This window comes from Microtus pennsylvanicus, chromosome 14 (genome assembly GCF_037038515.1).
Source record: "Microtus pennsylvanicus isolate mMicPen1 chromosome 14, mMicPen1.hap1, whole genome shotgun sequence".
Lineage (NCBI taxonomy): Eukaryota > Metazoa > Chordata > Mammalia > Rodentia > Cricetidae > Microtus > Microtus pennsylvanicus.
The window spans coordinates 59114912-59128433 of NC_134592.1; the positions used below are offsets into that span (position 1 = coordinate 59114912).

The 13522-nt window shown below is 39.4% G+C and overlaps 1 protein-coding gene across 11 annotated transcripts in view; it reads left to right on the top strand.

Annotated features, from left to right (window-relative positions):
* Positions 1-13522, top strand: part of Hectd1 (HECT domain E3 ubiquitin protein ligase 1) — an 88514-nt gene that overhangs the window by 51122 nt on the left and 23870 nt on the right. For 6 of the 11 annotated variants that reach the window (XM_075947480.1, XM_075947486.1, XM_075947482.1 and 3 more), the window contains 7 exons: positions 522-656; positions 1800-1939; positions 2220-2543; positions 3771-3937; positions 4029-4205; positions 7828-8664; positions 9236-9457. In XM_075947480.1, coding sequence (XP_075803595.1) covers positions 522-656; positions 1800-1939; positions 2220-2543; positions 3771-3937; positions 4029-4205; positions 7828-8664; positions 9236-9457 — 2002 coding nt within the window. The remainder of the gene's footprint in view (positions 1-521; positions 657-1799; positions 1940-2219; positions 2544-3770; positions 3938-4028; positions 4206-7827; positions 8665-9235; positions 9458-13522) is intronic. The other 5 variants (XM_075947483.1, XM_075947488.1, XM_075947485.1 and 2 more) reach the window with 1 other exon arrangement.

Sequence of the window (13522 nt, forward strand, 5' to 3'; positions counted from 1 at the left end):
TCTCTCTATAGACCAGGCTGGCCTCAAACTCATAGAGATCCGATTGTCTGTGTCTCTCTAGTGTTAGGATTAAAGGCATGCACCACCATACCTGGCTCTGTTTGTGAATGTACTTTGTAATTTTACTTATAAGTAAATATAAAATATATAAGCATATATAGATATATAATATATTTGAAGTTTGGAAATTCTAGTAAGTTACTTTTTCCCTTGATAATCACTTTCAACCATTAAACCTTTTACAAGTCATGTAGAAACATTTATTGATCTAAGTCCTTGGATTCTTTTTTTCCTTTATTTTTTTGAAGCCTGATTTTGTAGGTCACCCAGTCTGGCCTCAAACTCATGGCAATTCTCCTGCCTCTTTTTCCCAACCACTGGTATTGCAGATATGCCACCACTTCTGGCTTTATCCTCCCATTATGACTGTACTTTTTAATAAACTTATTTGTTTGTGAATCATTTTTATTATTCTAACAGAGACGCATGTTTTCTGACGACTGTTGATTATTTCTGTGTAGATACTCACAAGAAGATTACGCTTTCGGCTGGAACGTGCCCCTGGTGAGACTGCGTTGATAGATCGGACTGGCAGAATGCTGAAGATGGAGCCCTTGGCTACAGTTGAGTCTCTGGAACAGTATCTGCTGAAAATGGTGAGCTCCTACCTGGCAGGGTCTTCTCAAAGTGGGCATTCTCCACATTGCTTTAACCGTTTGTCATAAAGAAAATGCATATGCAGAGTATGGTAATATAATTGTGCCCAGTGATTCTGTTTTTAGAGATACTTTAGAAAATAGTATTACCAGCACCTTGAACATAAAGATGTTTATTTTTATTTATTTACTTATTTATCTATTATATATACAACATTCTGCCTCCATGTATGCCTGCATGCCAGAAGAGGGTGACAGATCTCATTACAGATGGTTGTGAGCCACCATGTGGTTGCTGGGAATTGAACTCAGGACCTTTGAAAGAGCAGCCAGTGCTCTTATTCTCCGAGCCATTTCTCCAGCCCAAAGATGTTTATTAAAGTTCATCTAATATTGAAGAAGTACACAAAATCTTAATACTAACAACAAAAAAGCCCTAGAACAATTGCAGATGTGAGTCACTATACCTAAGCTTTTATTTTTAATAAAGAACTAATTGTGACAGCTTGTTCTTTTTAAATTTTTTTTAAAACAATTTATTTATTTGTTATGTATACAGTGTTCTTCCTGCGTGTTTCCCTGCAGGCCAGAGGAGGGCGCCAGATCTCATTACAGATGGTTGTGAGCCACCATGTGGTTGCTGGGAATTGAACTCAGGACCTTTGGAAGAGCAGGCAGTGCTCTTAACCTCTGAGCCATCTCTCCCACTCTTGACAGCTGCTTCTTAATTTGAATGTTCTATAACTTTAAAGGTTTTTGAGACTAGTGAGAATGAAAAATGGTTTTGTATACTGTTACGATATCATTTTATAATAAGGACTTTTTTCTATTAGAATAATATCTGGGATGTACTCTGGTTTGGTAAGTGGCTGAGCGATATCGTTCACATGTAAAGTCCTGAGTGCAGTTCTCCAGCATTGCAGAAACAAATGCACAGGCCGACCATGTGGCTGATCGTGGAGCTCTGTGTCTGTGGGGCATTTTATTATTTTATATAGTCTTCACGTGCTTAACTCCTGGCTAGGTGATATTTTTAAAATGTCATGTTATAACACAGCTGACTTTGAAAAGGTTGGAAAGGGTGGCTTACTGTTTATTCAGATGGAGTTCAAGGTGACAGTCTTGTGTGTTTACTTTATTTAGGTAGCAAAGCAGTGGTATGATTTTGACCGATCCTCATTTGTTTTTGTTCGAAAATTAAGAGAAGGCCAAAATTTTATATTTCGACACCAGCATGATTTTGATGAAAATGGAATCATTTACTGGATTGGGACAAATGCAAAGTAAGTTATTTCCTGTCAGCTAAAATGACAGTGCTTAGCTGGGAGAGTAAATTATTAGATATGCATTGAACGTTCTTCTACTGAAGGAATTTATCTTATATGTTAAATGGCCTTCAGCTGGCTGTGTCGTCAAGGGTAACCCTGGATTCCTGTCCTCCTCTGCTTGATTCCAAGAGTGCACCGTCATTCTTAGTTTGTGACTGGAATTAAGAGCAAATGTGAACCAATGCGAATTGCATTAATGTTGATTTCTCCTTTTTTAATTTTGATTTTTGTATAGAACTGCGTATGAATGGGTAAATCCTGCCGCGTATGGACTTGTGGTAGTAACGTCATCAGAGGGAAGAAACCTGCCATATGGTCGCTTGGAAGACATACTGAGTCGTGACAATTCAGCTTTAAACTGTCACAGCAACGATGACAAGAATGCCTGGTTTGCCATAGATCTAGGTGTCTGGGTAATACCATCGGCATACACACTGCGCCATGCTCGTGGCTATGGAAGGTCTGCACTGAGAAATTGGGTTTTCCAGGTATCCAAAGATGGACAGAACTGGACTTCTCTGTATACCCATGTTGATGACTGCAGTCTCAATGAACCAGGGTTAGTTGAGGAGTCTTTGCAAATTGGGGAACTCAGTAAAGAGCCTTGTTTATTTTTATAGTTGTGTGTTATAGAGCTCTGTTTTTTGAAATATTGAAACAAGATTTTCTTCGTAAAAACAAATCACTTGATATGTAGTGTAGACATTGACATTTTGAAATACTGGCTGTATTGAAAATGCTAAAGTATCAGTAGAGGCCAGCAAGGTGGCCCTTGGGTTAAGGCCTTTGTTGCCTAGCCTCATCGCCTGACTCTGAGTCACAGAATCCACAGCTCCGAACTCTATCCTCTACAGATGAGTGTCCTTGCACATATGTTTACACACACACACACACACACACACACACACACACACACACACACACACACACACTCTAGGAGCTGGAGAGATGACTTAGCAGTTAAGAACACTGCCTGTTCTTCCAGAGGACCGAGGTTCAGTTCCCAGTAGCTTTAGAGCTATCTGTAACTCCAATTCCAGGGGGCCTGACACCTTCACACCAATGCACATAAAGTTAAATTAAAAAAAAAAAATTCTCGGTCTGGAGAGATGGCTCAGTGGTTAAGAGCAATGGTGTTCTTCTACAGGTCGTGAGTTCAATTCCCAGCAACCACATGGTGGCTCACAACCATCTGTTATGATATCATTATATCTGGCCCCTTCTTCTGGCGTGTGAGGATACATAATAAATATGTGTGTTGTATACATAATAAATAAATAAATCTTTAAAAAAAGACATAAAAATTCTCTAAAAGAAAAAATTTAAATACATTTAAAATGGCAAGAATTTACAAAGATTTCATTTTAAAGATTTTTTTTCCTTTTTAATATTTTCTTTGCTGTATGTATTTTGCAAATCAGATCTTTTGACATTATAAACTAAGTATTTTTTAAAATTTCGTATTTAATTTATTAGCCATTTTTAAATCAATTTTGTTTTCTGAGACAGGCTCTCACTGTATAATCGTTGATGGCTTGTAACTCACTGTAGACAAGGCTGGCTTTGAACTTATAATGATCCACCTGCCTCTGTTTCCTGGGATTAAAGGCATGTGCTACCATGCCTGGCTTTTTTTTTTTTTTAAGTCAAATTTTAAGTGGGTATTAAGGGGATATTCTAAAGTTTTTTATTGTGTAAGAAAACCTCACTTCCAATATCTTTTCCATGTGATTTCTATCTTTTTAAAATCACATATTTTCAAATACTTTCTGTCTTGTATCCACAGATCAACTGCAACTTGGCCACTTGACCCAGCGAAGGATGAGAAACAGGGGTGGCGCCACGTGCGGATCAAACAGATGGGGAAGAATGCCAGTGGACAGACACACTACCTCTCGCTCTCTGGATTCGAGCTCTATGGCACTGTCAACGGCGTATGTGAAGACCAGCTAGGTAATGAGAGGACACGAGACTTTTCTAAGTATTTACAGCTGGTTATTGAAAGTGTGACCTGGCTTCTATCTCCCTAATTCTGATTTTGTAGGGAAAGCAGCTAAAGAAGCAGAAGCGAATCTTAGAAGGCAGAGGCGCCTCGTGCGCTCCCAAGTCCTCAGGTACATGGTTCCCGGAGCACGTGTTATCAGAGGCCTTGACTGGAAGTGGCGAGATCAGGACGGCAGCCCTCAGGGAGAAGGCACTGTCACAGGGGAGCTGCACAATGGTGAGTGGGGCTTCGGACGCTTGCTGTTGAGGTCATGTGTTAAATGATACTACAGCTATTTCTTCTGCCTTTGGACAATTTGTAAATCGCATGACTATGTCAGACCTTTGTAGAACTGATAATAATGATTTCACATTAAAATGAAAAAACGAAGCTGGCCTTAGTGCCTTACATCTTTATTCTCAGTACCTGGGAGGTAGAGATAGCAGATCTGAGTCTGAGGTCAGCCTAATAGTTCCAGGCCAACCAGAACTTCATGCTTGAGACTCTTAAAAATTAAAAACTTGGGCTGGAGAAATGGCTCAGTGGTTAAGATCATTGCCTGCTCTTCCAAAGGTCCTGAGTTCAATTCCCGGCAACCACATGTTGGCTCACAACCATCTGTAATGAGGTCTGGTGCCCTCTTCTGACCTACAGATATACACACAGAATATTGTATACATAATAAATAAATAAATATTAAAAAAATTAAAAACTTATGGGGCTGGAGAGATGGCTCAGAAGTTAAGAGCATTGCTTGCTCTTCCAAAGGTTCTAAGTTCAATTCCCAATAACCCTCTGTAATGGGGTCTGGTGCCCTCTTCTGGCGTGCAGACATACACACAGACAGAATATTGTATACATAATAAATAAATAATAAATAAATATTTTTTAAAGAAATTAAAAGCTTACTTAGAAATGAACAAACAAAAAACTTACTAGATTTTGATTAAAATCTATTTGCTAGTATTGTAGAACGATTATTAAACTAGTATTAAATATCTTCAAGATACATTCCTTCTCTTGTTCCTTAGTATATTGTTGTCAAGGTACCAGTAAATCCTGATTGTAATTTTCTGTGTTTTTTCTTAGTAGTCTCAGGATTTAGGTAGTACCTTTTCACTGTATTTAAAGACATGTAAGGAAGAAAAGAATTAGTGTTCAATAGAGCAAAGACTAGGAATACAGTTTCTTGATCTCTTAGTTAGTTTGTTTAGGGGTGCTGGGTCTACCACCCTCTGGAGGAGTTTAAACTTCCTTCTTTAGTAGGACTAACTGTGCAAAGCAAGTACGTTCATTTTGACCTTTGTACTGAGCATTTAAAAATATAAAATGTTTATATTCTTGTTTCTAAATATTTGAAGAGCTATAAGGAACATGGGCTCGGGAATTTCGCTCAGTTGGTAGAGTGCCTGCCTACTGTTCATGAAGCTCTGAGCTTGATCCTCAGCCCCGCATAGCCAGGCCTGGTGGTGTTCTTGGATTAGAGATCATGTCTCTAAAAATAAAAATCAAAGAAGATAGAACTTAAAATAGTTGGGGGGTGGAGAGATGGCTCAGCGGTTAAGAGCATTGCCTGCTCTTCCAAAGGTCCTGAGTTCAATTCCCAGCAACCACATGGTTGCTCACAATCATCTATAATGAGATCTGGTGTTCTCTTCTGGCATTCAGGCATACATGTAGGCAGAACATTTTATACATAAGTAAATAAATCTTTCCCCAAAAAAAGCAAATTTGAATCTTTATTTCAGAACTTACAACTCAAGAAAGACACATGTTTCTTATCCTTCAAATGTTACAGTGCAATTTTGGCTTCAAACATGTCGCAGAGAGCTTTTAACGATCAAATATAATAGCCACAATAGGTAATTTTTACTAATCCTGTCTTTTTAATCTGTGTTTGAGTGTAGAAATAGTTTGGGTATCATCTCTGTTCACCTTTTTGACATTTTCTCAAACCTAATATGAACGATGCACACTTTTTAGTATAGTCCCACATTCTTCCAGTCCTCTCCTTGCTATCTGAAGTCTCTGTTGGTAGAACTATCCATTGTTCACTTGTTCTACAAATTTATAAAGATACTTAGTTAAACTTTATCTATTCAGTGGTCAAGGCAAAATATGATTCACCTGCTTTCTGGATAAAACGTATTAATATGTTATTGTATAATAATTGTTCTCATACCTATATATGAAATACTTATGTAATTTGGATATTTCAGTATACATTGGTACCAGTGCAGTACAGATCTTTATTTAATATTGGGATAATGTTTTGAATCTTTCCTTTTTTTAGACTTTCTCTGAAGCAGAAGAGATAGTTTAATGTTGGGTCTTCAAAAGTTATTTCAGCATATAAAAACAAATTGGAATAATGTTTCAGCTTATATAGATTTGGGGTGGTCAGTTTTTCTTTTGAATGCCTCATGAACAGATAATCTGCAGATGGCTCAGTGCTCCTCTGAGCTTCATAACAGGAATTTCGTGTGTGGTAGTTGTGTGGCGTGTCAGTGCTCGGGTACTGGAACTTGCTTAAGCTCTGGCAAGCTCAGTGCACGTCTACATCCTAATGTAGGTAGTTAGCTCCGAGTAAGACTGAAACCTATTAGTTCCCTTCCTCATCTATTGTTTTTTTTTTGTTTTGGAATTTTATTATCCTTTAAATAAAAAGTAACATATTTCGAATAGAAGTAGATATAGATTAAAAAATTTAGAATTGTTACTAGCTTTAGTTTATAAATTCTAAAAGATCTCAACCTGCTTTAAAATGGTTTCTAATAGGGCTGGAGAGATGGCTCAGTGGTTAAGAGCATTGCCTGCTCTTCCAAAGGTCCTGAGTTCAATTCCCAGCAACCACGTGGTGGCTCACAACCATCTGCAAAGAGGTCTGGCGCCCTCTTCTGGCCTTCAGGCATAGACAGAATATTGTGTACATAATAAATAAATAAATAAATAAATAAATAAATAAATAAATAAATAAATATTTTTGAAAAATTGTTTCTAATATGTTTTTGGGCTGATTCAAATCTAGTAAACTTAGCCATAAGATATAAATAGCCAATAAGCTTTGAGAACACAGCTGAAATGCCAACTTATTTTCTTTGTGCAAGTAACCTAAAATTTCTATAAGTGACACAGGAATGTCTTGCCTGTCACTTTCAGGATTTATTCAACCTTAGAAATTAATTGTGAGTTAGCACTTCTTCATAGGAAGAACATTTGTTCACATAGTCATATTAACAGTTCAAAGTTTTTCACTTGTTGAATTTGAAATCTCAGTTCTTTTCTTTTACATTTAAAGAAATTGCTCCTCAGGTTGGGGATATAGCTCAGTGGTAGATGCCTGTATGTGCTAGGCCTTGGATTTCATCCACAGAACCATTTGAAAAGATCTCCCCCTGTCCGTTTTAACAGAATAGATACAAATACCACTTTTACAGTGTTTTTAAATATGGCCAGGTGGTGGTGGCACAAGTCTCTGAGACCAGCCTGGTTTACAGAGTGAGTTCAAGGACAACCAGGGGCTACACAGAGAAACCCTGTCCCTAAAAACCAAACCAACAGAAGACTATCACAGTCTTGGGATGTCCAGAGATAAATGTAATACGAGGAATTATTTTCTAGGTCTCCAGAAACCTTGTGTATACTGTGCATTCTTTTTCCTAGTATTATTTTGTAAGGATTAAATGGATCTCAATAGTATGAAGTCATATTTTAATACCTCATAGCTGACAGACTGTAAGTGGTTAGTAATGCAGCAAGTACAGCACTGACGAATCGCCGATCCCACATTGTGGAGCTACTGTCTGACACGCTCCTCTCTGCTTTCTGCTGGGTCTCACAAACTCCTGTCCCTTTCCAGGCTGGATTGATGTCACCTGGGATGCTGGTGGCTCAAACTCTTACCGTATGGGCGCAGAAGGAAAATTTGACCTCAAGCTTGCACCAGGGTACGACCCTGATACAGTGGCATCACCCAAACCTGTTTCATCCACTGTTTCAGGCACAACGCAATCATGGAGCAGCTTGGTGAAAAACAACTGTCCAGACAAGACGTCTGCTGCTGCAGGCTCCTCAAGTAGAAAAGGAAGCAGCAGTTCTGTGTGTAGCGTGGCCAGTAGCAGCGACATCAGCTTGGGTTCGACCAAAACGGAACGGAGATCAGAAATTGTAATGGAACACAGTATAGTTTCAGGAGCTGATGTACTTGAACCAATTGTTGTTCTTTCATCTGCTGAAAACGTCCCTCAAACAGAAGTAGGGTCATCTTCCAGTGCAAGCACCAGCACCCTAACAGCGGAAACGGGAAGTGAAAATGCGGAGAGGAAGCTAGGCACTGATAGTTCTGTCCGAGCTCCTGGGGAGTCTAGTGCAATATCCATGGGGATTGTCAGTGTTAGCTCTCCTGATGTTAGTTCAGTATCTGAATTAACTAACAAGGAAGCAGCTTCACAGCGCCCCCTTAGTTCTTCAGCAAGTAACAGACTGTCAGTGAGTTCCTTGTTGGCTGCTGGGGCCCCTATGAGCTCCAGTGCAAGTGTACCTAACTTGTCCTCGAGAGAAACGTCTAGCCTGGAGAGTTTTGTAAGGAGAGTGGCAAACATAGCGCGGACTAATGCCACGAACAACATGAACCTAAGCCGAAGCAGCAGTGATAACAACACTAATACCCTGGGGAGGAATGTGATGAGCACCGCAAGTAAGTGAGCTCTTCCTTCTGGGGCCAGTGCTTCCACCCTGGGGACACGGCATCAGGGTGCTCTGGTGCAGCCTTCAGGTGCAGCACCTTGGCACTGGGAAGTCAGGTTCTGAAGAGTCTCAGTTTTAAGAATTCAGATGAGCTTGTATTTATAATAAGTGATTAAACAACAAAATTACATGACAAAGTAGATGACTATTAAATATTAAATAGTGACACTATACAGTAGTATAGCTTTCACTTACTCCTGTGTTCATTTTAGCTTCTGAAAGCTATCTAATTCTAATGTAAGTTATTAATGGGTCCAAGTAATTCCCATAGAAATTACAGTAAAATTACTTCTTTTATTTCTCTTTTTGTAAAAGCTAGGCTTTAAATATTTTGAAGATAATAGTGTTTTTTAAAATGGTAGTTTTCTTAGTTGGTTTTTAGTTGGGTTCCCAAAGTTGTTGCTTTTCAATGTTTTCATTATTAATGTGTTTCATGGTGTTTGGAAAACTGTCTTGTGGTTTTTTTCTGAGGTTCCTACAATCGTACGTATTTTAACGATTCGCTTCATTTTTATTTTTAGCTTCTCCTCTTATGGGTGCTCAGAGTTTCCCTAACTTGACCACACCCGGTACTACATCCACAGTGACAATGTCAACATCCAGTGTTACTAGCAGCAGCAATGTAGCTACGGCGACAACAGTTTTATCAGTGGGCCAATCGTTAAGTAATACTTTAACCACCAGCCTCACATCAACCTCTAGTGAGAGTGACACGGGTCAGGAGGCTGAGTATTCCTTATATGGTGAGTTACAGTGTGAAGGTTGTGTATTGGCATTTGATGTGTGTTATATATGTCATGCTTGTGCTTTATCCTTGGTGATAAGGGAGCTTAAGGTAAGGTCTCGCTTTGTAGTCTTAGGTGGTCTAAAACTATGTAATTGGACTGGGCTTAAACTCAAGGAATCTACCTGTCCCTGCCTCCTGAGTGTCGGGATTTAAGTTGTGCACTATTCTCAGATATCTATAACCTTCCATATAAATGTCTTCATAGAATATGAAAACTCATGATGTGGAGTATTACAGTTATCTGATTATATGGGTTGGAGAGATGGCTCAGGGTTTAAGAGCACTTGTTGGTCTTGCAGAAGATGTGGGTTCTCGTCCCAACACCCACATAGCACCTCATAGCCGTCCATAACTCCAGCTCCAAGGGACTCAGCATCTCTTCTGACTTTCAAGGATATGGCATGTGTGTGGTACACAGACATACATGCTGGCAAAAAAAAAAAAAGCATAAAATGATTTTTTTTTAATTTAGAGGAGTGGGGGAAATGTTTAGCTCAATAAAAACAGTTGAGATCCACCTGCCTCTGCCTCCCGAGTACTGAGATTAAAGGCGTGCACCACCACGCCTGGCTGAAAGCTCTGAAGTTTTGTTTTCATGGCATCTGTACAGTATTCAGAGACAAAAGCTATTTGATTCTCAAGTTCCTTTTAAAAAACTGGAGAGAGGGCTCAGCAGTTAGGAACACCTACTATTATTGCAGAGGACCAGGTTCAGTTCCCAGCACCCACGGGGCAGCTCACAAACATCTGGAACTCCAGCGAATGGATGCCCTCTGCTGGCCTCTGAGGCACTTGGCATGCTTGTTTCACCCATGCATATATGCAGGCAAAACACTAATACAGATTGTTTTTTATAGCTTAAAAGAATATGTGGCTCTTTTATCATATTAGAAAAAAATTTTAATAGAAAATGTAGAGTCCTTATTGTCCAGACCTGATCAAGTACATGTCTGGTGCGCGTGTGTGTACACACACACGCACAATACACAAAAGGGAATTAGGTCTTTCAGTCAGTTCTTTTACTCAGTAAATCTGAAAATATATCCTAATACTGAATGTGTTTTTACAACACTTGGGATTACTACCAATATTCCACTATGGGATTATCATGACAAATTATATACTTTTTTTTTAAAGATTTATTTATTATGTATACAACATTCTGCCTCCATGTATGCCCGCACGCCAGAAGAGGGCCCCAGATCTCATTACAGATGGTTGTGAGCCACCATGTGGTTGCTGGAAATCGAACTCAGGACCTCTGAAAGAGCAACCAGTGCTCTTAACCACTGAGCCATCTCTCCAGCCCCCAAATTATATACTTTTTATAGTTATAACTTTTTCCTTCCCATAAACATGTGTGTACAATTTAGGATTGTATTGCTGGGAATGTCCTCAGGATAAATTCCTTAAAAAGTAATTACTTACAAAAAAGCTGTTTACCTGTCAAGATGAATTCAGTGCCTTTTACCACCCAGCCCTTGGTCGTGTTGCCTGTTTTTTTCCTTTGGCCGTCCCAGGACTCCCAGGCTAGGTGAGCGAGCGCTTTGTCCTTGTACTGTATCTTCAGCCCTCAGTTCTTTTTAAAAAATAATTTTTGATAATTTCAAATATTAGAGTTTATATAAAGATATATTTTAAATACTTTTTACTGTACACTTCTTTAATGGGGTTTCTTTTTTCCCTATAATATTGTCTCTTCTAAGCCAAAGATTTGATATGATTTTTTTTATGAAAATCATTTTTTTTAATTTCTTGTTTTGTAAATTAAATGTGCAAAATTTTGTGATTATTTTATCAAAGTCTTATATCTTATATCAAATTCTTTGAGGTAGTTATTTTCATGGAGACTGTCCCTTCACCCTCGTTTGTTGATGCAATAATTTTAAGCTTTAAGATTTATTTTTCTTTGTACATGTGTGTATGCACACATGAATATGGGTATTCATGGAATTCAGAATACATGATGTTAGATCCCCTGAAGCTAGAGGTCCAGGCGGTTGGGAACTGTTGCTGGGGACCGAACTCATGTCCTTTGCAAGAGTTCTTGTTCTTGGTAGTGATAATTCTAAAATTAATGAGGCTGTGAATCTTTAATCCCAGCACTTGGGAGGCAGAGACAGGCAATTCTCTCTGAGTTTTAGGGCAGCCTGGTCTACAGAGCCAGTTCCAGGAGAGCTAGGGCTACACAGAGAAACTCCATCTCAATTACACCCCCCCCCCCCGAAACAAAAGGGGCAGCTGTGGATATGCCAGTGTGAAAGCAAGTAAAGTGTAGGACTGTTGGCCAGGCAATGCTGGCACACGCCTTTAATCCCAGCATTCAGGAGTCAGAGCTGGCAGATCTCTGAGTTTAAGGCCAGTCTGGTCTACAGAGTGAGTTGCAAGACAGCTAGGTCTGTTACACAGAGAAACCCTGTCTTGAAAAACCAAAACCAACCAAACAAACAACAAAACAAAATAAAAGTATTAAATGATAAAATGACTCTCTCTGCTCGTCACCCTGCATGGAGGAAAAGGGCGACGGCAGACTTCAGATTGCCATCCAGTCCTGTGGAGTCACATCGTTGCAGTATAGACTTTCTGCTCTGAGAGGCATAGTGTGGTTCTGCAATATCAGAAAATTTCAGTAGATGATGTTAAAAGAGTCTGTGCCTGAAAACCCAGTCTGAAGGTGTAAGGGTTTGTTTTTTGAAGAGCCAGTTACGTTTGTGAGAGCTCCTGTACATTCCACATAGCCCCTCACGTATGCTAAGGGGAATATAGTCCGTTAATGATGTGGGAGTGTCATCTGTCTGTTGCTTTCATTGGTTAATTAATAAAGAAACTGCTTGGCCTTTGATAGGCCAGCCCTTACGTGGGTGGAGTAGACAGAACAGAATTCTGGGAGAAAGAAAACCGAGTCAGGCAGTCGCCATAGGTCTCCTCTCCAAGATGGATGCAGGTTAAGAATATTCCTGGTAAGACACCACCTCGTGGTGCTACACTCATTAAAAATGGGTTAATCTAGATGTGAGAATTAGCTGATAAGAGGCTAGAGCTAACGGGCCAAGCAGTGTTTTAAAAGAATACAGTTTATGTGTAATTATTTCGGGGCATAAGCTAGCCATGTGGGAGCCAGAACACAGCCCCGCCACTCCATACAACACGTTAAACCTAGAATACCACTGATTGTAAGACACACCATGTTTTTAAATGTCACTGATGCTAAAATTGTTGCCAGTCGTGCTGGGACTTGTCAATAATTACAGGACACATACTGGCTTCATAATATTAACTGTTAAAAAATGTTTACCTCTTTAAGTAGAATACCATGATACTTCTGAAATTTGATTATAAAGCTTTTGTCTCTAAGGTCTGTAAATACAAGTTGCTAAATATTTTTGGATAATCTGATGTCCTTTTGGAATATGTATTTCCATCTTTGCTTAGTTCTAGTATTGAGTTTGTGACCTCACCCTCCCTCCTGGGGTCTGCAGGTGGATACCTTTCAAGATGCAGACCAAGGTGCTAGAAATGTTAGGCACATGACAGATTTATTTTTCCGGGCAGTGGTGGTACACACCCCTTCAGTTCCAGTACTTGAGAGGCAGAGGCAGGTGGATCTCTGAGTTCAAGACCAGCCTAGTCTACAACAGCTAGTTCCAGGACAGCCAGGCTGTTACACAGAGAAACCCTGTCTTGAAAGAGAGAGAGAGAGAGACAGAGAGAGAGAGAAGAAAAGAGTTTGTATTCCTTTTATACAGCTAGTAAACACTTCTCTTGTTTAGCCTCATTATTATCCTGCTGTTTGTTTTTAGTTGTCTTAAGAACAGCTTGTTAGTGTCTTTATGTTGGATGATATAAATTTGATACATACTTTTAAAAATTGTTCATTATTCTTTGTGTGTGCATGTGATACATGTATGTGGAGGTCAGAGGACAACTTCCAAGCATCAACTTTTCCCCTCTGCTGCAGATTTTAGGGATTGGACTCAGGTTGTCAGGCTTGTCTGTCAAGCATTTTTGACACACTGAACCT